Source organism: Ochotona princeps, chromosome 8 (assembly GCF_030435755.1).
Source record: "Ochotona princeps isolate mOchPri1 chromosome 8, mOchPri1.hap1, whole genome shotgun sequence".
Classification (NCBI taxonomy): Eukaryota; Metazoa; Chordata; class Mammalia; order Lagomorpha; family Ochotonidae; genus Ochotona; species Ochotona princeps.
The window spans coordinates 55,617,071-55,642,195 of NC_080839.1; the positions used below are offsets into that span (position 1 = coordinate 55,617,071).

General features: G+C 42.9%; 1 protein-coding gene and 1 non-coding gene across 2 annotated transcripts in view; one reads left to right on the plus strand and one right to left on the minus strand.

Moving 5' to 3' along the window:
• Positions 1–23,561, minus strand: part of LOC101530025 (vitrin) — an 87,790-nt gene extending 64,229 nt beyond the window's left edge. The window contains exons 1-2 of the mRNA XM_058668095.1: positions 23,496–23,561; positions 13,317–13,382 (exon numbers count right to left, since the gene is read on the minus strand). Coding sequence (XP_058524078.1) covers positions 13,317–13,382; positions 23,496–23,547 — 118 coding nt within the window. The 5' untranslated portion in view covers positions 23,548–23,561. The remainder of the gene's footprint in view (positions 1–13,316; positions 13,383–23,495) is intronic.
• Positions 2,518–2,624, plus strand: LOC118760700 (U6 spliceosomal RNA). The gene has a single exon (XR_004996932.2). It is a non-coding gene; the product is annotated as a U6 spliceosomal RNA (small nuclear RNA).
• Positions 23,562–25,125: the final 1,564 nt, after the last annotated feature.

Consider the following 25,125-nt stretch of genomic DNA (forward strand, 5'->3'; position numbering starts at 1 on the left):
TGAAAGGCTATCTCTGGAAGATTACTGCATGAATAAACTTCAGGATGCACACAAGAACAAGCAGGAGGTTTCCAATGAATAGTTGGTTTAAACGACAAGAGAAAATATCACATGGTATTAATTTGTTTCCTGCTCACCAATCCCCTCCCCTTTTTTGTAATGGGTGTTTGTTTTTTGTTTGTTTTCTTTTTGTAGTATTGACTTTCTAAAAAAAATAATAAAGGACTGAAAAATACCTTAAGTAAGATCTATTTTATCTGTACCCTACTGGGTTGGCACAATTGATGGATTAAGTCATTAATTTGTCCCGTGTGTGTGTGTGTGTGTGTGTGTGTGTGAAATCAGGCACAATTGCTCATGCACTTTGGGAAAACAAGGAGCAACTGGAAAGTGTGGCTAAAGGTCAACTATTTGTTAGGTTTTTACAGAAAATTCAACTGGAGAGTGGGAACTAATTAAATTTTGCAAAGTAATTACGCCAAGCACTGGGAAATGCAGTGTCTACATCCAGGCAGCATGAAGTCTATTGCATCTCTCTGGCAGCTCTTTTTGAAATATAGGGAAACCATGGCTTCTTCACAGCATTCACCCTGGTATGGCTGAAGTAGCCTGTTTTCCTGAAACCATTGAAAAATCTTCTTCCATCTACTTAAAGCCCAAAGAACTTCCCCTGAGCATTTTGGAATATTCAGTGCTTAGTGCTTAGGTTTTCCTTTTGTCTTTTGTGGTTTAGACTCATCTTCCTATCTCCATCTCTCATCGGGAGGATCAGCCAAAGCTAAGGCAGCTCAAGAAGCATCATTCTTTGTGGTGAAAGGAGACAGTGGACACACGCCCAGGTACACAGGAGAAGGCAGGCCTCCCTATGGCGAACCTCAGGTGGGAGCCCACCTGTAATCCCAGGAGTCTTTGGGGGAAACAAGACCAACGTCTTGTCCATTCCTTAGAGAGCAGTGACTGTGGCAGTGAAGGAAAGCTTGACTTGAAGTCCTGGAGAGCTGGGGGAGCCGATGTGTTTGCATGAACTGTTTGTGTTCTGCACTGTGTTCTGCTTCTGCCCTGGAGCCGTCACTGCTCCTGTGTGGGATGTGGGACTCTGCAGGGCTTCTCTACCTTCTCTTGGTTGACTTCATGTCAGCTCACACTAGCACAGCCTCAGGTTCTGCTGTTCCCACCCCCCGCCCACGGAGGTTCATGGAACCACTATCAGGGAAAAGAGAATCACCTAATGCTGGCCCTGGAAGAGTCCCCTCAGTGCAGGTCAGCAAAGTTTCTGTGTCGGCTGAATGGCTGTCCCAGGGTCGCTGGCAAAAGGTCTCATCTCATGACACAAAACTGTACTGTTACTATTTTCATGAGTTGCTATTCATGAGGTGCAATCTTAGATGCAGAACTGCAAATGTTCAAAGGAGGCTTGGTTCCCCTGGTTGGGTTGTTGGAGGTGTGTGTGTAACATGATATGCCAATTATGCATCTGACCAAATCAAAACTCTGTCATCCTCATTTTGCCATTCTTCTGGGATTCAGCAATCCCAGGTAAGCCACCTGGATTCTGGAAAACAAATTTCTTTATCAGTTAGATTGACCCCTTTGTAAGTTTGCCATGTGGCTCTTATTGAAGGACAATTATCATGCATTTTTTATTGAAGGATTTTTATGAATGCACTTATGAATGGGAAATTGAATACTAACTTGATTTTGTTGGACTTTGGTATTCACTGAAAATCTTAATTTAAGAGAGTAATACTAAAAAAATCACTTAATAAAATATAAAAAAAGACCATGTATTTGAGTACAAATGTGTCCTCGATCCTGACATTCAATGGACAGGCCATGGTAACTTTTTGTTTATAATGATTTTTTTTACAAATCATTTACTTCCCTTTTGCTTAACTAGCCTCTGGTCACATTAAAGGTTTGTTTAAAAGCCATTAATACCTTATGTTGGCTTTACAGAAAATTTAAAAATTCTTAAGGCTTTTTCCTGGCCCTTGCTGCAGAACTTCTGGGCCTGTCAGCGCAGTCCCTGGTATGTTCTAAATGCTTGTAGTCCTGTACCCTTGGCTTACATAATTTTTCATAGGTGGAAGCAATTTCATCTATTTTTTACTACTATTTAAAGGCCCAGTTCCATACACATTCAGCAATCAGAATATAAACTTCAAGAGACCAGGGATACCTGTCTGTTTTGCTCACTGCCATTTATTAGAATGTCTGGTCCATGAATGGGTAGATTAACCCAATCCACTAGAAACCCCTGCTGGTTTTATTTCTAAATCTCATTTCCCTGTACATCTCTCTTGGTCCAAGTCACAAACATTTCAATGTATATTAACAGGTACCTTTCTGTCTCAATTTTTTTCTTCTACACTTTATATCTCCTAGTCTTTCTTTGGCTCCAGTCCTTTCTCCATTGAGAAGCTAGTATGATACTTTGACAAACAGTATCAGATTTTGTTATTCTACTTAGTACCACTTACTGAATTCCTAGTGCTCTTGAAATATAAAAAAAGTCCAGTACTCATTTCGGCAGCACATATACTAAAATTGGAATGACACAGAAATGATTAGCATGGCCCCTGTGCAAGGATGACACGCAAATTCGTGAAGCGTTCCATATTTTAAATGTTCATGGATCTGAAATTTCGTGGTTTCTGGTTCTAAGTGCAACTATATTTTTAATTTTTAATTATTTAAATAAGGTAACCACTTCTAAGTGAAAAAAGTCCAGGCTCCTTAAGAGGGTCTACAAGGCTTTAAAGGATTTGTCCTAATACTATTGTTCAATTTCATATGACTGTTTCATGGATAATGGTACAATGTTAGCAAGCAAAGGCTTAGAAGAAGGACCTAGGCAAAAGGAAAAGTGAGGGCAAAACTTTGAGGTGAAAATGGACTTGGCCGTTGGAAGAACATAAAGGAGGCCAGTGTTGCACTGAGGGGGAGGGAGGCACATCATGAGCTCTGTGATGTTGACAGGGATCACATCAGTAGGGATCTAGAATCCAAAGTCCCATCAGACTAATACAGCAACAATTGCTTTCACCAGGACCCTGCAGGACTACAGATATTCTAGTCAGGAGGAATGTCTTGACAAGCCATGAGGTGACTCCGTCTGTTGATCCTTGACGATCTATAGTGAAGGGTCCTAAAGATGACAAAATGTCGCATAAGGGGAATTGCTTACAGGGGCCAGTGAAGGAGCTGAATTACAAGGCATGACAGGACAGTAGGGCCTTGACAACATGGGGTGACGTGTAGAGAAAGTTGTGGGAAAGGAAAGGTCAGATTCTTCAAAATCACTGGGAGGCATTTGGACATTTTAGTGGTGTAGGTTTGGGGTTTGTACATGTTTAATCTAATGTCTGAGAAACCCTGGGGGCCAGGCTGATGATGGATGACGCTGGATTATGGAGTCATTGTGTTGGCCAGTGAGGAGGCTGGGTTTGAATCTCTGTGTGTCTGAATTCAATGCCGTATCATACATAAACCTAAACCAGAACTTGTCATGAAAATGTGTAGGTTTGTGGGGGAGGGCATTGAAATAAATATTTGCCTTTATGGTTGATAAAAGATTTGGAAAGAATATGTACAAGCAACAGTTGGAGAAAAACAAAGGATATGCAATGAAACTGTTTCCTAAAGACAAGTCTAGTAAAAGTAGCTGATCTCAACAAGTAACTCCAAGCTCAAGCGTGAAACACTTCAAAAAGTGTATAAAGATTGGTCCTTCTGATCTATGTTTTCGCAAGTTTTACCAGAATGCCTTAGTCCACCACGGAAGAACAGGGATGTAGTATGTAGTAGTGATTGAATGTTGGAAGGTGACTCACTCTGCAACTCGATGACAACACAGCTTTTGGGCAGCCACAGAAATTTGTATCTCTTCAACATATTTTGGTTTACCTAGGTCCTTAATACATGTTCTTTCATTTGCTCCTTAAAACTCTAAAAGATAATCTGGCCCCGTTTTCCAGAGAAGTTGGTTTGCTCAAGCTCAACTAAGTGGCAGACTCACAACTTGAATTCAAGCCTTTTGGCTATAAATCTTGAGTGTTGCCAGCTCCACCTCCTTGTCTGTTGTATAGTGAAAGAGAATGAGTTAAATGTTTGTGTCTCTAATCTAATGGGACTTTTTTTTTTTGGAATTAGTTATAGTTGAAATATGATTTGTCTCCTTGATTTCATGTGGGAGTTCAAACCAAAGTCCTAAAGTGATGTTACTAAGAGGGTGGAAATGTAATCAGACTGTGGGGGTTTAAAGGTGGAGCCTTTGGGAAGTGATTCAATCAGATTAGGTCACTAGGGTGGAGCCCCCATGATTGAATTCTGGTGGCTTTTATAAGGGGAAGAGACCACACAGACACAACAACACATGTGCACTCTTGCCGTGATGTGATGTAGTTCAGGGGAACATTTGTTAAAGCCTGGGTTACACTGTTTGCACTTTGAATCCTAGAACCATGAGCTAAAATAAACCTCTCTTTCTTCTTTATAAGTAATATTCATCTGTCTCAGGTGTTTTATTATAGTGATGAACAGCTAACCAATGTGATGGCTGACAGTCGATAGTAGGTGAGTGTGGAATATACTTGTCAGATGGTGTGTGTGTGTGTGTGTGTACATGTGTGTTTATCCCAAACCCATGCAAGAGTACTCTTCTGATACAATTTTTCCTGTATTTTTCTCACTGTTATTTCTGCAAATTGCCATTCACAAGAGTCGATGTGACTTCTTTGTTATCTATGCTTCAGAAGGAAAGTTAGAAAGTTAATCTGCTTCCTTTTCCATGATCTGAGAAAGGGTGTGCATACCAGTCTGTGTGAACACAGTGGCTCTGGTTCCAGGTGTTTGAGAAATGAGCAAACACTGGGTAATACTTACAAGTTGCCACACTGAGCTAACTCAAGAAGCTGTGCACACGTTAGAGGAAATCCTACAACCACTGAGCTATGTTTCTTGTCATCAGGGTCGAGTGCATTAACTAACCAACTCCCAAAATTATGACCTCCTCATGCCCGATGCAATGCATCCTGGAATTATCCATCCTTTCAAGGTTGATTGCAAAAATTTTTTCCATGAGTTACAGGGTATTAAGGTTAAGTTATTGGAGAGAAATATGGGAATTACAAGGTTGTACATTTCACCCTAAGGTAGGTCTATTTCAACAGACTTTGATATAATGGAAATGTTTCAGAATATGACTTCACTGCCTATGGAAAATGTCTCCTCATTTATTTTTGCTGATTGTTGTCTTCATCATGTACATTTGCTATTAAAACTCCCAGGAGTCCTCAGCCTCCAAGAAATGGTGAGAAGAAAAAAAAGCATCTCAGATTGGCATCACTGGGTGGCTTCTAACCTGTTTCCAGCTGCATGACCTGTTACTGTCCAACACTTAGCCCCAACCATGCCACCCACTGCTTCTGGCCTCCTCCTCTTGTTTCCTGAGATACTGGACTTGGGCCACCTGGAAGCCTTCCCACTTACCTTTGCCTATAAAATTCAACTTACTTTTCATGCTATTGTCTTGAATGTCCTCTTGTGCAGCTAATCTATGTTAGACTCCTTGTTTTTTCTCATATAGCATTTACCACATTTTCCTTAATTTTATAGTGGTTTTTCCTGGTGTTCATTTGTCCAGCTATCCAATAATTACCCAATGAGCACTAATTACATCTTCATGGTGCTTTCAGTCTTAGCAAACTATAAAACAATATGTGGTTGATACTCGATGGAGTACAGGAGAAATCTAATTTTGTGTGTTGGGGGAAGTGGTTGGGTGTATAAAGGTTGCCCTTTGTCCTGTTTACTTTGTCTCATACAATATACAATGCTTACTGAAGTCAGAGACATTGTGGGACAGGTAGCCAGCAACATTGTGTGGAGCCAGCCATTAGGGCTTTTATCTGTTTGATGCTGTCTTGCTTGAAGCCACTTTAGACAAAGGCCATTGCTTCTGGAGCTTTTCTGGGATTTCTTCATGTGTAGAAAAGCTATTGATGAGGAGCCCACATGGTGGCTCAGTAAGCTAATCCTCCACCTGCAAGTACTGGGACCCCATATGGGCATTTGTTTGTGTCTTGACTGCTCTACTTCTCATTAAGCTTCCTGATTATGGCCTGTGAAGCAGTAGATGACGGCCCAAAACCTTGGAACCCTGCAACCAAGTGGGAAACCTGGAAGAAGCTCCTGGCTTCGGATTGGCTCAGCTCTGGCCTTTGCCGCATTTTGGGGGAGTGAATCAACACATGGAAGATCTTTCTGTCTCTCCTCTCCATAACTGCCTTTCCAGTAAGAATGAAATGAATATTTAAAAAAAAAACTGTCAATGAGATTTTACAGTTTCAGAGTTTTCCTCTATTATGGGCATATTTTAGGCAAAGATTGTTCTAGATTCTTTGGTGAACATCAACTATGTGGATGTTGATGTATAATAAACATCAAGCATGTTTATTATAGGGTGGGCTGAGAGATTCAGCTGAAGTTCAGTTGAAGATCAAGTATTCTATGAGCATGTAACCTACATGGCCACAAAGTTAACCATCAAGTTAACCAAGTAGTGTGATTACCTAAGGATAAGCATGTGATCAACTCACTTGAACCATCTGGTCACCATTTGTAGCTGTAAGCAAACAAGAAAAATGCAGCCATGTTTCTTCATTGTGGACCATATGGTAGATGAATCTATTATTTTTCTGCTTATTCTCCTCCTCCTTTGAGGAAAGTGGGTCTTTCAAGTCAAAGGGTGATGAAGTGAAGATGATTGTCCAAGACAGGAGGGGGTGGGTGGTTTGCTTTGGTGTGGGGCTGCCCCACCTGTGCCAAGACCCCTCCTCATCCAGGGCAGAGCAGGGTTTCCCTCCTTTCAGAGAGGGCACACATTTGGACGTGGAGCCTCACAGGGGACCTCTGATTCTTCTGTACCACATAAACCCCCCAGAGGCTCAAGTGTGGATGGGGGGAGGTGCCACTAATTATGGAAATACACCCCCCACTTCAGGAAATTGGCAGAACAGGCTTCATTGGATCTAAATAATATCAGCATTATAGTGGAATAAATTATCCAGTTGCATTTTGAGTAAAACACAGCAGTACATGTGAAAGCAAAATATTAACTTGGCACGAACTATCATGGATGGGTTTGGGGAGTAGAGCAGTAAGGATCCACCCACTTCGCTCAAGTTTTTTTTCTGGAGCAGGCATTGTGGTGTGGTGAATTAAGCTGTTGCTTGAATTGCTTGCATCCCACGTTGGAATACCAGTTCACTTCCCAACTATTATGCTTCTTTCCAACTTGCTGCAACCCACATGGAAGACCTGCTTAGGGTACTGGATTCCTGGTTTTGGCCTGGCCCAGCTCTGGCTGCTGTGAGTGTTTGGGGAGTAAACCAATATTCTCTGTTGGTATCTTTGCTTCCCAAGTAGATGAAAGAAATTGAATAAATATTAAAAACAACTGCCTCCATGCTGGATTATTTTGAAGATGCTCTTAAGTATTACTTTCTCAGCCCAAAGGATTCACAATGGAGCTAAGCAATGCCGAAGAGGGCCTTGGGGTACCACAGGCAGAGCAAAGGCAGAACCTTTACATCTGCAAGCAGCTCTGAGCCAGATTGTGTCTTTCATCTACTGGTTCTTTTTTTTTTATTTATTTATCTTTTTAAAAATTTATTTTATTTTATTGTATAGTTGTTGACAATCTTTACATAGTTAATTATGGTTAACAAAAAAAGGTTCAGGGGGTATAGGGAAGTGGGTAATACTATTATGTCCATATTGTTTCCATCGTGTATCTGAGGTAAAGGGGAATATTGAGGGAGAAGCCCCACCCGGTTTCCCGCCCATCCCAAGTCCCGGATGTGGGGCATGCTCTGAGATATTTGCTCAAGTGGTGTTAATAGTTCTCCAGTTATGAATCGCTGCCAGTTTTGCTTGATGAAGTCGTCCACTGATTGATATGGTCCATCATAAAGTCTCCGTTTGCCCCATATTTCGCTGCCAACATATAGCTGAGATGAATGATTGACCCGTTCTGTCTTCTGTCTTTTCTTGGTTAGAGTTCTGAGTCCAGCAGTTCGATTGGGGAGATCTCCAAAGAAACCTTGAGGTATTCCCAGACCAGATTCTTGTATGTTCTAGCAAGCACAGGGCCTGGCACAGTCCATCACCCCGATCAGCTGGTGGTTGCAATTGCTGGGTTGGTTCTGTTTTCAGTCCCGAGTTGCACTGGAACCAATGGGTGTTGCAGTCCAGTCTGGTTCTGCCCAGCACATACTCGGCCCTTACAACAACCAGTGGGAGCTGCAGCCTAGTCGGGGCGACCCACAATAACCCCCACCAGGCCCACCCCCTACCCTGGTTTGCCAGTATGTGTAGCAGTAGACCAGTCTGTCCCCCATCCCATTTGGCTCTTGTACTTGTCCATTACCAATTTACTGTGCCCTGCTTGTCCGACCCCCAGATCTGGACCACGTGTTCACCAGCGAGAGCTATGACTCGCCAGGGGAGTTTCCCAAGTTCCTCCACTTGATCCACTCCCACACCCAGTTCTCATACATGCCAATGGGTTTTAGGCCAGTGCCCGGTGTACTCTGGCCTTCCATTTGGCCTTGTATGAGCTGGTGAATGTTGCAGCCCGGCCCACCCCACACCCTATTCAGGATGCACATTTGGGTGCTGCTGCCTTGCCCAGTCCAGTCTGTCGTGGGTCCCTTTACCTGTGATTGATGGCAGGCTCCTTGGTCACGCCTAGCTTAGTCCATAACCTCCCAAACTTTTAGGTTTACTAGTGGGGCTAAACTTTCTACAGGGTGTGGCCCACACATCCTGCACAGAATCCACCCCAGGATAAGGTTCTAAAGTGCTAGTTGATATTATGGACCTGCCTAATGTGACCAGTCTCCTGAACCGTCATCATGTCAGGCAAAACAATATCCTGCTAGACAAGCCTGAGCTTATCTTTTGCATGATAGGTGTTCACAGCTCAGAATTGTTAAGTGATTAGAAGTTCTTCAAAGGAAGAGTTACTGGCATTGGGAATCTTTAGGATTGACTCAGATCCCAGAAACAGTGGAGTCAGCCTGGAGCTACCAAAGCAGCGATTTGGACAACCAATACCCCAGAGCTCCCCTGCCAGGCGCTCACCATGAGCACATGGTGGCTGGGATTGGGATCTGAGCAAGACGCTCCCTCCTGCAGCCCCCAGCAGCCTCCTGGCTGCTGAAGTTTAAACCCGCAGGCCCAAGGTTGCGCCCCACCCCAATCCCGTCCACCGCCCAATGAGGGCGATGGGTGGGCCCCGGACCCACCCAGTCCCAGAGACTCCCCCCACCTCGGTGTACTCATCCGAAAGGAAGTAGTCCCCGAATCCAGGTGGGCCTGGGCCCAGCTCACCATGAGCACATGGTGGCTGGGATCGGGATCTGAGTAAGACGCTCCCTCCTGCAGTCCCCAGCAGCCTCCCCTCATCTACTGGTTCTTACACTTTGAAGCATCAGAATCACCCCGAGAGCTTGTTAGGACAGAGTTTGCTGGGCCCAGGCAGCTTGGGGTGGCTGGGAAACAAGGTCCCCAAAGATGCTGGTAGCGCCATCCCAGGAGCCACACTTGGAGAACCACTCACCAGACCACTCACATACTAAAGGCAAAGATTTCTTTGGAGCCCTGCTTTCATAATTTTGCTATCTGTTTAAAACTCCTCAGTTACCTCCTGCAGGGGAGATTTTGAGGTCCCCAAGATTGAGCTTTCTTCGTTTAGTGAAGAGGAGTGGCCCAGTGCTCCATATCAGCTCCTGGGGAGTGATTCTCACCAGTGGTAGAGGCTGCCTTTTTTTTTTTTAAGAGAGATTAATTAATTGGTTTATTTATTGGCAAGGCAGATCAGATTTATGGAGAAGAGAGACAGAAAGATTTTTAAAAGATTATTTATTTATTTATTTACTTATTTATTTAGAAAGGCAGATATATAGAGAGAAGGATCTTCCAGCTGGTGGTTCACTCCCCAAGTGGCCACAATGGCTGGAGCTGAGCCAAGCTGAAGCCAGGTGCCGAGAGCTTCTTCTGGATCTTCCACATGGGTGCAGGGTCCCAAGGTTTTAGGCCATCTTGCCCTGCTTTCCCAGACACAAGCAGGGAGTTGGATGGGAAGTGGAGCAGCTGGGATACAAACCAGCACCCATATGGGATCCCAGCAGATGCAAGGTAAGGATTTAGCTATTAAGCTATAGCACTGTGCCCCAGAAAGATCTTCTATCCTTTGATTTACTCCCCAAATGACTGCAATGATCAGAGTTGAGCCAATCTGAAGACAGGAGACAGGAGCTTCTTCTGAGTCTCCCATGCAGGTTCAGGGTCCCATAGCTTTGGGTCATTTTCCACGGCCTTCCCAGACTACAAGCAGAGAGCTGGATGGGTAGTGGAGCAGCTGGGATACAAGCTGGCACCCAAAAGGGATCCTGGAACTTGTAAGGCAAGGATTGTGAGCCATTGTGCTGGGCCCAGAAAGCCAACTTTTGACTTTGCAGTGTGAAGTCTGCAGCCTTCTGAAGCTTGGGCCTGAAAACAGTTGCTTTTAGAATGAGCTCAGGGGTCCCAGGTACACAGGAGACAATCACAAGGTCTGTCTGATTTCTCTCTCAGCAAAACCCAAGTTGCAATTGTTCTGCTTTCCACTTCACTGCATAAATTTGTGTGGAGTTCTGTGCAGAAATGGTAGGCTATCTATACCTGTAATGCTGTAACTGGCTGCTACTCCTACAGTGCCTACTCACTAATAAATGGTGCTGGAAGTCTTCTCCATATGTTGACACGAAGGGGGCTCCCTTTTTGGGGTTAAAAAATTATTGCATTTCTTGGAGAAATGGAAACAGTCCTAACCGTGTTATTTTACTCTGAGAACACTTCTTTCATCAGAGCTGCACACCCCTGTCAGCCTGAAGTGGGCACAGTTGAATCCTACCACTTTAGCAACAGGGAGCAATTTTGGTGGGGGGGTTTCAGCTACTCTCCTCCCTGACTTTGGTTATTTAAGTTACCCTATGTCCTGATTTTGTATTTCTGCTAACTGCAACCACAATAGCCTGCACAAAGCTAAAGGCTGAATTCTCGAACACAGTAATAAACACCTTCACAATCTTCTGCTTGCCGACTCTCTCCTTTTCCCCAACACACTGACTTTCTGTACTGTGTTTCAGCCATACTGAGCTACCTTCTGGTTCTTTCTACTCTTCAGGTCTTGAGTGTATGTCCATTCTGCCTGTAACTTTTCCCCCAACATCTTTGACCAGTCCCTAGCTGGCTTTCAGATATCAGTGGGGTCACTGCTTCCAGGAAACCCTGGCAAAGGCACAGATGCTTTTCCTCACTCTTGGAATATCCCTAGTTCCTCTGGTCCTAACACGTGCACCAACATCAGAATTGCCTCTGCCCTAGCTGATGAGCTTCGTAAGGGCAAAAGGGATGTCCAACATAGTGCCTACCACTTGGCTGGCATCCAACAAAATCTGTCACAGGAATGATGTGCCCACTTGCCCTAAAAGTGAACTGATACTATGGAATAGGAAAATAAGACAATCACTTTTTCTTCAAAGTGTAGATGATAATTTGGAAACACTCCTGAGGTGGAGAACCCGATAGCTGCATCAGATAGCGCCATCATTTGGGAATAACCTAATGCCTTTATATTTCTCTCTCTCTCTCTCTTAGCTAATGATTGTGCCAGAGTTTCTAATTACAGAAAAGACCTCATGTGTTTATTGATTTGAATGCACTGCATCACTAGGGAGATCTTTGAGGCTAAGGCTAGAATTTAGCATATCAGAAATGCAATCCATCTGAGATCTCAGAGAGGGTTGCCCTTGGGTCATTTAGCACAGCCTTCCCTAGTCACTGAGAACTGTTGTCATGGTAATCATGGGACCTTTCATGATTTTGTACATGAGTTCATGAAGATCCTGGAAACAGCCCAAAGGAATTTGTACTTGGGTGTGCATTGTCTCCATATTAACCCAATCACTGTTTTGAACACACATCTGCCTCAGGGCTGAGTCTTTTGGCTCTTGTTCCTGACAGGAATAAATAAACAACCGATTCCTTTTGAATGTTCCAGCCGAGGAGGCTGTGGGTGACTGCCCTCTTGGTCTCATTTCAACAGGAAATCCCACACGGAAGGTTTGAAGCAGCAGAGGGAAAAAAAGGGTGGTTATAGAAAGCAAACCCAGTTCTTTTATTTCAAATTATTAATGTTGCTTATTTTAAGGCATCTAAACTTGACAGCTATAAAGAAAGTTTCAGGCATAGGGCATAGGACATTGGTTGTGTCTCAGTCCTTTCTTTTGCAATCTTTTATAAACATACCTTAACCTCTGTGAAGTCTACAAATTTAGATCCAGATACCCCGGTGTGCTCACAATATTTGGGTGTAAGATTTTCCATCTGTGTCCTGTATTATTATTTTGCAATTCTTCTTCATCACTGATAGAATTTGCACTTAACAGGAGGCATGTGGATATGTGAGATGAGGCCATTTCCACTGTCCTATTCTATTGGTTAAGCAGTATTTAAGTAGAAGTGATATATTCAACTTTCTGGGTCTGTGTGTTCTTGTTCATTCCTTCCTACTGACCGAAATGTGAATGTGATGGACGGGGCCGCAGCAGCTGTTTTTGGCAATGAGTTGGGAGATACACGGAGAATGGCAGAATTACCAGGCACAGTCTGAGTTCGTCAAGACTGAATCATCCGCTAAAATCCTGACTGCGTATGTTTGTAGTAGAGGAAAAGAAAGTTCTGTGTTGGCTATGATTTTGGGGTTATATATGTCATCTTAACTGATATATCACCCAAGGATGAAACTTATTTTTCGTTTTTCTACTGTTGGGTGTGAAATCCCTTAACCATCTCTGTGAAGTTTGCCTTCTGATCTGAATTCTGGAATGTGAGACAGGTTAACTGGACATTGATAAGACCAAAACTGCAAGCTTGCGGATTGAGACAAAATTTCAAAGGCAGGGATATGCCTACTCCTGCCTGGCAGCAAGGACACAGTGTTGTCTGGTCTTAGCATTTGAGCTTTGCTGGTGCTGTGGAACCACACATCCTTCCCCTGAGATGAGGACTCCTTTCTCAAATACTTCTCAGAATACGGTTATTGATGAGGAAGGCTCATCGCTAGAGTGCAAACAGTTGAGACGGAGACACAAACCAAAATAAGACAAAACAAAAACCCACCTTCTGTATTATCTAAAATAAGCATAATAACTCTCCATGTGGAAGATATAGCCTGATAAACAATGAGGAATTAGAACTGTACTTACTGAACTTGGGCCTTTTAATCTTCTTTGCAATTTCTTTATTTGAATGTATTCCAGTCACCAATAAAACTACATGAAGGAAATAAAAAAAATCCAGTCAGTTTATTTTGTCTAAATGTTTTCTCTCCTCTGACCCTTATTTCTGCTTTGATTGCATGTGAAGTATTGTTATTAATGGAAAAATTTTCTCTTTTTATTAAGGTTGGATAGGTCACACATAGAGTCTGTATACTATTAATAGCCCTGCTGAAAGGGTCTTTCTTTTTTAAAAATTTATTTTATTTTTATTAGAGCAGATTTACAGAGAGAATGAGAAACAAAGAAGATGATCTTCTATCCGCTGGTTAACTCTCCAAAAGGCCACAGTGGCCAGGTCTGAGAGAATCTGAAGCCAGGAGCCTGAAACTTCTTCTGGGTCACCCACATGGATACAGGGTCCCAAGCTGAAACCAGAAGCTAGGAATTCCACTTGGGTCTCCCATGTGGTAGCAGGGCCCCAAGTACTTGGGTGGTTTTCTACTGATTTCCCATGGAGTTAACAGGAAAGCTGGATATTAGGCAGAGCAGCTGGGACCCAGAATGTTTCCAATATGGGATACAAGCCTTGCAGGTGGGGACTTCACCTACTGCGTCACAATGTTGGCCCCATGCTGTCTTGAGGTTTCACTGCATCTACCCTACAATCTCCATTTTCCAAGATAGGAAAGGTCAGTTTGGAGAAAGGCACTAATTTTGGTGCTGACAGAAACAGCATCCTATACCTCTTTGTGCCCTCTCCTCTATCCCATAGTTGATTTGCAAATGATCACTTTCCAAACAGAGAACTTCAGGGAGGGAGAGAGAAAGAGAGAGAAGGAGAAAGAGAGAGAGACAACACCACATGGATGGATTGGACCTCAGATGAGAAACTGGTTGGAAAGACAGAGGAAGGGACGAAGTGGGGAGCCCCATCACAGGGGTGACCCAAGTGTCCTCTGGTGGTCTCTTTGAGCGACTCTGGTCTGTATGCAACAAGGCCAAGTATAGGTTGTTGAGCCGTGTCCTCAGACCCAGGAAATATCACTGGAGAATATTTGGACAGAGCTGTTTTCAGGAGGCGTATCAAGAAGTGAGTGGGGAAGTCTTGATGCTTTGAATTTCAAGTCATACTATCAGTTCCTCTTTAAGTGCATATTATGAAATCAAACCTTGAATTTTTTAAACAATAGTGATTGGAAATGGTGTGGTAGTATATCAGGCTAAACCTCCACCTGCAATGCCAGCATCCTACATGGGCACTGGTTTATGTCCAGGGTGTTTCATTTTTTATACAGCTCCCTGCTGGTGGCATGGGAGGGCAGCAGAGGATGGCCCAAGTTTTTAGGTTCCTGAACCCATGTGGGAGACCCAGAGGAGGCTCCTGGCTTCTGCTTTGGGAACAGCCCAACTCTAGCTATTGCAGCAGTTTGGGGAGCGGGCCAACAGATGGAGATACTCCCTTTCTTGCTCCCTCTCTCTATAAATTCTTCCAAGTAAAATAAATAAAATTTTTTAAAAAGTAATGCTGATTACTTTTCCCCTTATTAAAAAGTAATACATGTTCTATGTACAGAATATGAAACCAGAAAAAAAAAACAATGCAAGTGTAAATTATTTTCTAGATTTTTTCCAGATATGTATAGGACACATGGATCCTTTCTTAAAAAGAGATTTTTATGTATTGTTTATTTGAAAGGAAGTGTGACAAAGAGAAAAAAATTTATCTGCTGATTAATTCTCCAAATGACCACAGTAGTCAGGTGTGGCCCAAGCTGAGACCAGGAACCTGGAACTTTGGGTCTCCCATGTAGGAGCTCAAGTACCTGTATCATTGTCTGTTCCCTCGCAAGTGCTTTAGCAGGAAGCTGGATTGGAAAACACAGGGTATCTCCGGCTTGTACCAGACACCCTGATATGGGATGTGAGTACCCCAGGCAGTTGCTTGAACCCTGTTCCATGAGGCTCACCCATATGGATCCTTTGAAACAAATATTGGACCACTCTTACAGTGTTCACAATGTTTTCTCCCTTCTTTTTACTTAAGGGTGTATTCCAACACTTTTTCATTAAATGTTTTTTTCATAATAGTTTTAACTGCCTATAAAGCATTGCATTCTCTGGATACTGTTAACTCAGGTGATTGTGCAAAATAACTTCATTTTGCACATATCTGTTATTTCTTTAAAGTAAATTTCCAAATGGAATTTCTTGTTTGATATGTACAACTTTTAAAAACTTTGATATAGTAATGAAAGTGTCCTGTAGCAACTTTTTACTTGCAATATGTTAGCGACTCCTTTTGGGATTGGCTTGTTTCACTGAACATAATGGTCTCTAGTTGGGGCCATTTGGTTGCAAATGGTAGAATTTCATTCTTTTTAATAGCTGAGTAATATTCCATGGAGTAGCTATACCACAGTTTCTTTATCCACTCCTCTGTGGATGGGCATCTGAGTTGTTTCCATGTCTTTGTTATTATAGATTGTGCTGCTATAAATACAGAATTATAGATCCCTTTCTTAGATTTCATTTCCTTTGGATATATTCTAGGATGTGGGATAGCTGGGTTGTATGGCAGGTCAATTTTCAGTTCTGTTAGCACTTTCCTCACTGACTTTCATAGTGGCTGTACTAGCCTGCACTTCCACCAGCAGTGAAGGAGGGTGTCTTTCTCCGCACATCCACGCCAGCAGGTGTTGTTAGTGGAGTTCTGAATCTCACTGGAGTTAGGTGGTACCTCAATGTGGTTTTAATTTGTATTTCTCTGACAGCTAGGGAGCCTGAGCATTTTTTCATGTCTATTAGCCATTTGAATCTGTTGTTTTGAAAAATATCTGTTTGTTTCCTTTACCCATTTCTTCACAGGGTTGTTTGTTTTGCTGTTGTTGAGTTTCTGAAGCTCTTTGTAAATCACATGTTCTCTGATTTAATGCAACTTTCATGCAAAATGCAAGATCAATAGTCCTTTTAACACTGTTTTTTTCTACATCTCAGAGGGTTTGATATTTCTGTTTTTATTTTCATTCATCCAAACTCCTTTGTTTTTCTTATTCATTTCCTCACCAACTCATAGGTCATGCAATAGCATCATTTGCTTCAGGAAGGTCTTTGGTTTTCTTTTCTATTTCTTCAGCGACACATTGTCATTCAGTAGCATGTTATTTAACTTCAAGTTGTAAATTTTCTACTTTTCTCTCTGTTGTTGATTTTGTTTTATGGCTTTTCATTTAAGGGAATGCGTATTTACTGTGTAGTAGAGACTGTCATGTACAGATGTGAAGATACAATGTAGTGTGCGTCTCTACTTCCAAATCAAATATGGACTCCCAGTGAAATTGTTGAATGTATCCTGACAATAGGATGCTGGACTCTTTGCTAATGTCCATGCCTACAATGTCAGGATACATTTAAACAGCACTATGATGTACTTATGACTGATTGAGAAGGACTAAACTATTGTAATGACATGGGGGAACCTAAGGGGGGCAGAGATCTGGGAAGGGGGAGGGGAAGGGAAATCCCAGAGCCTATAGAACCATATCATGGAACAAACAAATAAATAAATAAGTAAAAAACTAATCTAGTAAAAATAAAGTTAGCAACTCCTTTATTCTCTCTTCCTCTCCAGGCATTTTTCCATTTCACTCACTCAAAGGTGGCACTGCTTTATCTGACCTTTAATTTAGGTATTTCCTGAGAAACCTGCTTTCCTGGAGGAGCTGGGACTCTGAACGCTGAGCATGTGGATGTAGGGCAATCAAACAGGATTGGGGGCTAGTGTTGGAGCATGCAGCATAACCCACCATCTGCACATCCCATATGAGTGCATTGTCAAGAGGATTGTCAAGAGCTCTACTTCTGATCCAGCTCCCTGCTAATGTGCTTGGGAAATAGCAAAAGATATCCCAAGTGCCTGGCCCCTTTACCCACCTGGGAAACCTGGATGGAATTCTAGCTCCTGACTTTGTCCTGTATCAGCCCCTGCCACTGCAGCTATTTGGGGAATGAACTAGTACATGGAAGATTTTTCTCTCCACAATTTTGCCTTTCAAATAAGTAAGTCATTAAAAAGAGGACATAAATGCTCAATTTAGTATAGGCTTAAAAGTTCTTGAATTGGCACCTGTCTGTTCAGGAAAAGTAGGAAAGCCATGAAGTATTTAAGAACACTTTTCTTTATCTGACTGCTCTAGCTGAATGTCTGTGTCCTTCCAGACTCACAGGTTAAAATCCCAACCTCCAAGGTGAAGGTGTAGGTTGTGGGGCTTTTGACAGGTGACTAGGTGATGAGGGCAGAGATCTCACAAATGAAGTTAGTAGTTTTATTAATTGAGCCCAGATAGCTGTCTTCCATTGTGTAAGGACACACAGAGAATTGCCTGTCTGTGAACCAGGAACAGGCCCTTTGACCTTGGCCTTCCCAGATCCTGGAACTGTGAGAACAAATCTCTACATTTTTGTAAGCCTCCCAGTCTACAGCAGTTTGTTAGCACAGCCCCCAATGTCGAGAGCTGTGCCAGTGACGTGGCCACTCTGTCTCTCTCACTCTTGACTCCTGGCCCTAGCTGAGGCCTGGGCAGTTGACATAGTATGTCCTGGAAGAACAGGAACATGAAAGAGACCCAAGTGAGACCCACAAGTCTAGCCACGTAGAACGAAGACAGACATTTTTTAGATGTTGTTTACTTCTGGGGTTTGAGTGGGTATGTGTCTTGCAGGTCTAATTTTTATAGTAGTTTTTGTGTCATTTAACTTGGTACAAGGATCACAAAGTTTCTTTTTATGTGCAAAAATAAGCATAATCCTAGAATATTTAAAAAAATAATTACCAAACAAGTAAACTGAAAAAAAAATAAGTGCATGGTGATAAGTGAAATAATTAATTTGGGGATCAAATCTTGGGGGAAAACCAGACACTGTCCTTTTGGATCTATGTGTCTATGGCCAGTGGTTTGTAAGGCCTATCATTAGGAGTATGAATATTTCGGTAAGACCACCCCATCACTTGTGTTTGGTTGCCCAGAGTGCGCCAGACTGAAAGTATGCAGCCTTGGATTCAGTTTTATGGGCATGTTTAACAAGGCCACCTTTTTCAATGGTATGTCCCCTTAGCTTGAGTGTTTGCCCATTAGAGCTCCCCAGAAACCACTCATGGAAGGGAAGGTGGCTTAGTAAGGTCTGCAAAGGTGTTGTGTCCTGAAGCAAGGCTTCCCTGCTCAACAGCAAGATCTCTCTGGTGACACTAGAAATGACACACTGCTTGGTAAGAAGCAAACAAAGTAAGCCTAGTGTTTAGTTTCCTAACAAGTATCGCAGAGCACTGGGGTGGATGACCTGATGTTCACCATGAAGTGCAAATCAGGGACTGATCTAAAAACCAGTCTCTTTGCTTGCAGAAGCTCATGGTCTAGGCCATGAGGATGTAGAAATGTTGATGATGTTAGTCTAGAATCCACAGTTTTAAGGCCAGCAGGGGTTATCAACTCTGAAGCGATGCTTCCCAGTCATTTAAAATCCAGGGTTCTGTTTGTGGATGACATCAGGCCTCTTCTTTCTCCATCAGTGCTTATAATTCCAGGACAGAGTGAGTGTTGAGATTTTTTTTCAAATGAAAAAAAAAACTCTCTCCATTTTCTCTCTTCGTTATCTATGTGACAATTAGTTAAGATACAATTATTTTTAAAACTAAACTTAAAATCATCAGACTCATAATTTACAGGTAGGAAAAATGCAAATGAATTACCTGGAAATAATGCTCTAGTTCATTAGTGGTAAAAATGCAAGCTAATGTGGAACAAAGATTTCTCAGTGTCCTAACAGAAAGAATGGAACACACAATTATGCTTAATGCTGGCAGGGATTTGGGACTGGTAATGCCTTGTAGGTGCAGTTTAAGCAGGTGGAGCCATTGTTGGAAACTATTCACAACATGTTTTGAGAACCTTAGCAATATTTATAGCCTTCATCAAAAAAAAAAATATATATATATATATACGCACAGGAAAATATCCTGAAGATTCATGTAAAAAAAATACTGATGATAGCATTTCTAATGGCAATCTGGAAATAATGAAATATTGGAAATGTCCCCATAATAGTGAAATTCTAAACATTTATTACAAATGGTGTGTAGAAGATTTTTTAATTACCTGAGAAATGCTTAGCTGTAACCTTAGGAATTATTCTAAAGAAATAAAATGTATACAAAGAAATTGTGGGACAAATTTGCCGTTAAGTTGATCACAGTGGAATCATGATTTCTGTTTATTTTATGTTTCTGTTTCTGTTATATTTTCCCTGCTTACATGATTTTTTTATATATCATACATGTTTTGCGGTTACATTTCTTTATAGGTGGAAAAAGCAAGATAATTATTTTTACCTTGGCCATACTGAAATTATATAGATTTATCATAATGAAACACCTTATAAAATATTTGGTATGACTAATCTATGATCGTGTTTTCCATCCAGTGGTGAATTACAACCAGAATCCATCTACTTTCAAGAAAAGACATGAACATCGAATCAATGGTCTAATCAGTAAGTGCTTCTCAACTACTTTTTATGAGTCTAGAACATTTTTTTTTTTTTTGGAAATGCCTGAATCTATTCCACAAACTTCTCATGTGATCTTATCAAAGTCCCTCACTATACTGGCACAGGTAGTATTCAAGATGCCTTCCTGAAAGCTGACTTCAAAAAGATGCTGGCACTGCAGGTGGGGGATTAGCCTGTTGAGTCACTACAATGGCCCTAGTCTTAGCCTCTTTGTTCCACTGGCTCCCCGTAAGTGGTTATACATGGTACTTCAGTGAGATTTGTTCCACTGGCTCCCCGTAAGTGGTTATACATGGTACTTCAGTGAAAGCAGCAGCATGGACCTCTGCCCTATCACACGCTTCACATATCTAAAACATGCAAGCTAACTCTGATATAGCTGAATTAAACACTCAGTGATGTTAATTTAGAGTTTTTGGGGATTACTAAATGGCCCTTGTACCTGAAAAATCCAGCAAAGCTATATATATGATTATTCATTTAAGAATGTTAATAAGTGCCTGTGGTAACGTGCTCAGCTGGGGAGAGAGGAGTGCGTGAGACGCAGTCCCTGCCCTTTATAAGTTCACCACTCCAGGGGAGCAAGACAACGATGAGGCAAGCATGATGAGCCTGTAATGAGAATAGACATTGGGCACCGAGAAAATACAGGGATGGCTTGGTCCAGGGTTGCAGGGGGAAGTCTCCTGGAGAGCCAGCAGGGTTTGTGAGGGAAAAAAAAGGCGTTCCAGAAAAGGAAGCAGTATGTTTGAAGGCATGGAGATGGGCAATGATGTAGGGAAAGAGAAGTTCATTGCCAGGTTCAGTATGTGTGTACGTGTTTGTATGTTCACACACACACTATGAAACGACTGTTTGCAGTGGATTGACACAACCATCACTCACGGACTTTCTGTGGTGAGAACTGTTCAGATCTACCTTCAGCAAACTCTCAATAACAGAATACTATGACCCGTAGCCACTCTGCTCTGCATTAGATGCCTGGAGAATAATCCTCTTAGAACTGACCAAGCACTGCCCCTCCCCTCACCATCCAGACCCTGGCATTATGCAGGGATCAGAAGCCGAGCGTCTGAGACTTAAACTCATGTTCTCAAATGGCATGCTACTATCATGGGCTTAACCTACTGTACTGCAATGCTGGCCAACTTTTTCTAGATTCTGTGTATAAATGAGATGATACACCATCCAGTTTCATTCATGTTGCAAATAGCATGATTTCCTTCTTTTCTAGCTAGAATAATATCTTATTACATGTGTGTGCCACATCCTGGAATCAGGAGACGGAGCTAGGACTTGAACCTGGGGCCTCTGATACAGGAGTCAGGCATTTTAACCCCCAGACTAACTGCTGGCCTCTGTCTTTTCCTTTCCTAATTTCTCTGGCTGGGATTTCTAGGGCTACATGGAAGCTTTTAGTGTTCACTCTTGAGTAACAGATTAGCTGTGCGCTTGTCCTGCATGGCTTTCGTTATGCTAACATGTAGGAATCTCCCTTTTGACTTTCATTTCTTGGTATTTGAATGAGGAGCTGGGAGAATTTCGCCAAAGGACAGGAGACAAAACAAACCTTCTCCTTTCTGGTTCTGTGATGCTGGGGAATGTGGCAGAATGTGGAGTGGGCTTACTTATTTATTTGTTTTACTAAATACTTCCTATTCTTCACCCCTTGCTTTTTTCGTCCATCTTTACCTGAGAGACGTACTAACCTAAAGGTCAGAGGAGGGAAGTAGCCTGTTAAGAGAGCAAGGTGCCACCCAGGGTTCTGTGCTTCTTCGGCCACTCCTGTCTTGTTTGCTAAAAACAAACCAGGCCTGCCAAGTACTGGCGACGGGAAGAGGGTGGAGGACAGAGGTCATGGTGCGGGGAGCACTCCTGGCTCCAGGTACCCTGCTCCCCTCCTCAGAGCTTCTCATGACCCCCTGACAGGGTCGAGGGACAGTGCCCCTGGGAAGAGAACTGGGTGAGGGTGGATCACCTGCCAGGTTCATGGATTAGGCAGAGCCATGCTCAGTCACGTGACTTGCAGAAGGCCCTTCCAGCAAGTGGAAGGTATGTCAGGATTAGAATCTCAGCCTGTTCTGACCCACAGTCCAGTGCTCCTCCAGTCCTGCTGCGACTCACCCTCCCCTCTCGCCCCCCAACCCCCACCCCCGTGTCTTCTCGCTGTGTGACATTTTCCCTTTCTGGTCCTGGGTTCTGCCCTAGAACCTCCCTCTGGACAGACTTGAACATTCTCACTCTACCAAGGGACTTTTCTATTATGTCCCTCCACCTGCAAGTTCATAGGTTAAAGCCATGGCTCCTTTGGAAATAGGCTCCCTGCAGGGGTAATTGGTTGTAAGGATGAGGTCATGTTGGAGGAGGGTAGGGCCCCTAATCCAGTATGACTGATATCATGGAAAGAGTAGACGTGGGGATACACACACCCAGGGAGGAGGCCAGGGAAGGCAGAGGTTAGAGCAAAACATCTACGTCCCAGTCACCTCCAGAGAGCCCAGCAGACCATGGGAAGGAGTGGGTGGCAGGAAGCAGATGGTTTCCTGCCAGCTCTGGGCAGCTCCCAGGCAACACCTGGACTTCGTACTTCTGGTCTGCAACCCTGAGAGAGAACTGAGTTTTGGTGGTGTGGATGTTTGGTTATAGCACCTTGGCACACTAATGGCTGACTCTGAAAGGATTCATGCCCTTCTGTGGGAACTGTTTTCTCCATGACTTCAGGGGCCTCCTGCGCTGGAGTCAGGTTCTCAGAGTACCCTGGGGCTTGGCCAAAGGCTATAAGCACTTTCTCTCTTACAGTGAGCCTGCGGCTCCTAGGAAGACTTTTCCAACACTGCATTCTCTGGTCATCACAGATTGGTTTGAAGGGTTTCAACTCTTAAAACCATAGGTTGTTAACTGTGCAGACAGGGGCTGGGGCTGTGGTGCAGTGTGGTGAAGCTGCTACTTTCCCTAGGAACACAGGTTCGAGGCTCAGATTTTCTGCTAATGATACAGGGCCCTGCTAATGCACTTGGGAAAGCAGGAAAGGACTCCGATCCTACCACCCGTGTTGCAGACTCAGATTGAGTTCCTGGTTCCCGTCTTTGGCCTGGTACAGCCCTGGTTATTGCTGCCAACTGGGGAGTGAACCAGCAAATGAAAGATCGGTTTCTCTCTGTCTCTTGATCATTCTGCCTTTCAAATGCACACAACATATTAAAAACAAAAGTGTACAGGAAAAGCCTTATCAGGGATAGATTTAAAAAAAAAAAAGAAATAGAAAATACAAGAAGATCCCTACATTGAAAATCTGCAAATATGATCTCTTTAAAATATTCGCTGGTTGCAAAGATGTATATGCAAATATGCTTCTGTGTAATATATAATATAGAGATCCATATGCATAAGGCATGCATTTCTTTCATTAATATATATGCATGCATTCTGAATATGATCTTATATCTAACATCTCACTTAAACTGCTTTCTACTAAGTTTATCATGAAAAGGTGCACTGTGGTATTAATATGCTCTGTTTTGTTTTAAAACTGTTCTTTGGCTGAATTTTTAGGACCTTAGGAAAATGTTCAGAGTATCCAGATACACACATAAAAGTACTTACCAAGGAACATTTCAATGACAGATGCCTTCATCGTGAGAACAGTGGGTCCCATAAAGCTCCCAGTTGCACCCTGGAGAGAAGAAAGCAGTCACATACTCATATTTCAGCCCTGAGTGCTGAATGGGATGTAAGTGTGCCACGCCTTTCTACCACAGCTCGGGGAGATGGCCGTGACCAGGCTCACTGATGCCCAGCGCATCTACTCTCAAGTAGCCACCATTCTGCAATTCTTTCTAGCCTCCAAAGTTTTATGAGATTCACTCCTAGAGTGAAGGAGGAAATGCCTCCATGGTTTTGAGACCATATCTCTCTGGTCCTCAAATTATGATGAAAGCCCCACTTATGGTATTGTGGGAGCATTTTTACATTACAAAGGAATATCTCCTTGTTCAGTAAATATTTATGACACTCCAGTCTATGATTATGTTTTGTTAGGAAGGAGGCGATAAAAACCAAGTTACAGAAGAGTTCTCACTTGTAAGACTTAGAGTCTAAGTGAAGTAGGAAAACATACATGGGTAGAGGAGCAGATTGTCCCCTTATCTGCCCTCCAGGGAAGCACAAGAGGAAGTTGAAGAAGGTTGGGGAAGCTTAGAAAGGCGTGGTTCCAGCAATTGCAGCCACCAGTATAGGCATAAGCTGATTGGGGCGACAAACTGTGCCAGACCCTGTACCAGTGTTCATACACAAGAATCAAGTCTGGGATCACCTCAGACCAAGTTTCCTTGAGGATCCCTCCAACTGAACTGCTAATCCCAGAACCCCATTCATGAAGAGAAAACAGCAGGTTCTATGGTCTGACCATGGAGTGCTTGTGTTGGAGCTGTCTCCTCTGAGGCTCAGACGGAACAGTAGACAATATATTCAAGTGCACATGGAGGAAATGGCGGTCCATCGGAGCCTGCGGAGGAACCTGGTACCACAACAGAGGACCCTAAGGTGGACTATGTCAGCCTGTGGATTCTGGAGAGATTTCATCATGCTTGGAATGACCAGATTGGCAGCAATTCAGAACTGTGGAACTATAGAAACCACTTGAGCAGTGCCCTCAGAGCATGCCCCATGCTGGGGACCCAGGGATGGGGTGGGAGGTTGGGTGGGGCTTCTCCCTTTGTCTCCCTCCTTACTACAGATACACACACACACACACACACACACACACACACACACACGCAAATGTGAAAACAACGGTCTTACCCACTTTTCTATAACCCTTGACCCTTTGTTCCCTCATCAACTATATAAAGATTATATATATATATATATAACTATATAAAGAATATATATATATATTTAAAAAGATAAAAAAAAAAGAAAGGCATGGTTCTCAGACCAAGAGGTTTAAAAACACAGGGTGCCTAGGCTGCACCCCAGACCAACTAACTGTGACTCTTGGCAGTGGGTTGCAGGTCTGGGCATTCGGTTTTTAAAACTCCTCAGGAAGTTCCGGAGTGTAGTCAGACTGGAGAGGTAGCGAACTGGAGCAGAATTTCAGAAATCTTAATCACTTGGGAATCTTGTTACAGTGATTCTAATCCAATAGGTGTTGGTAGTGGGAGATTTGTCAAAAGGCTAGACATTTCTGAGGACCAAAGAACTTGTTTGTCACAGGAATAAAAGCAGAGAGGTT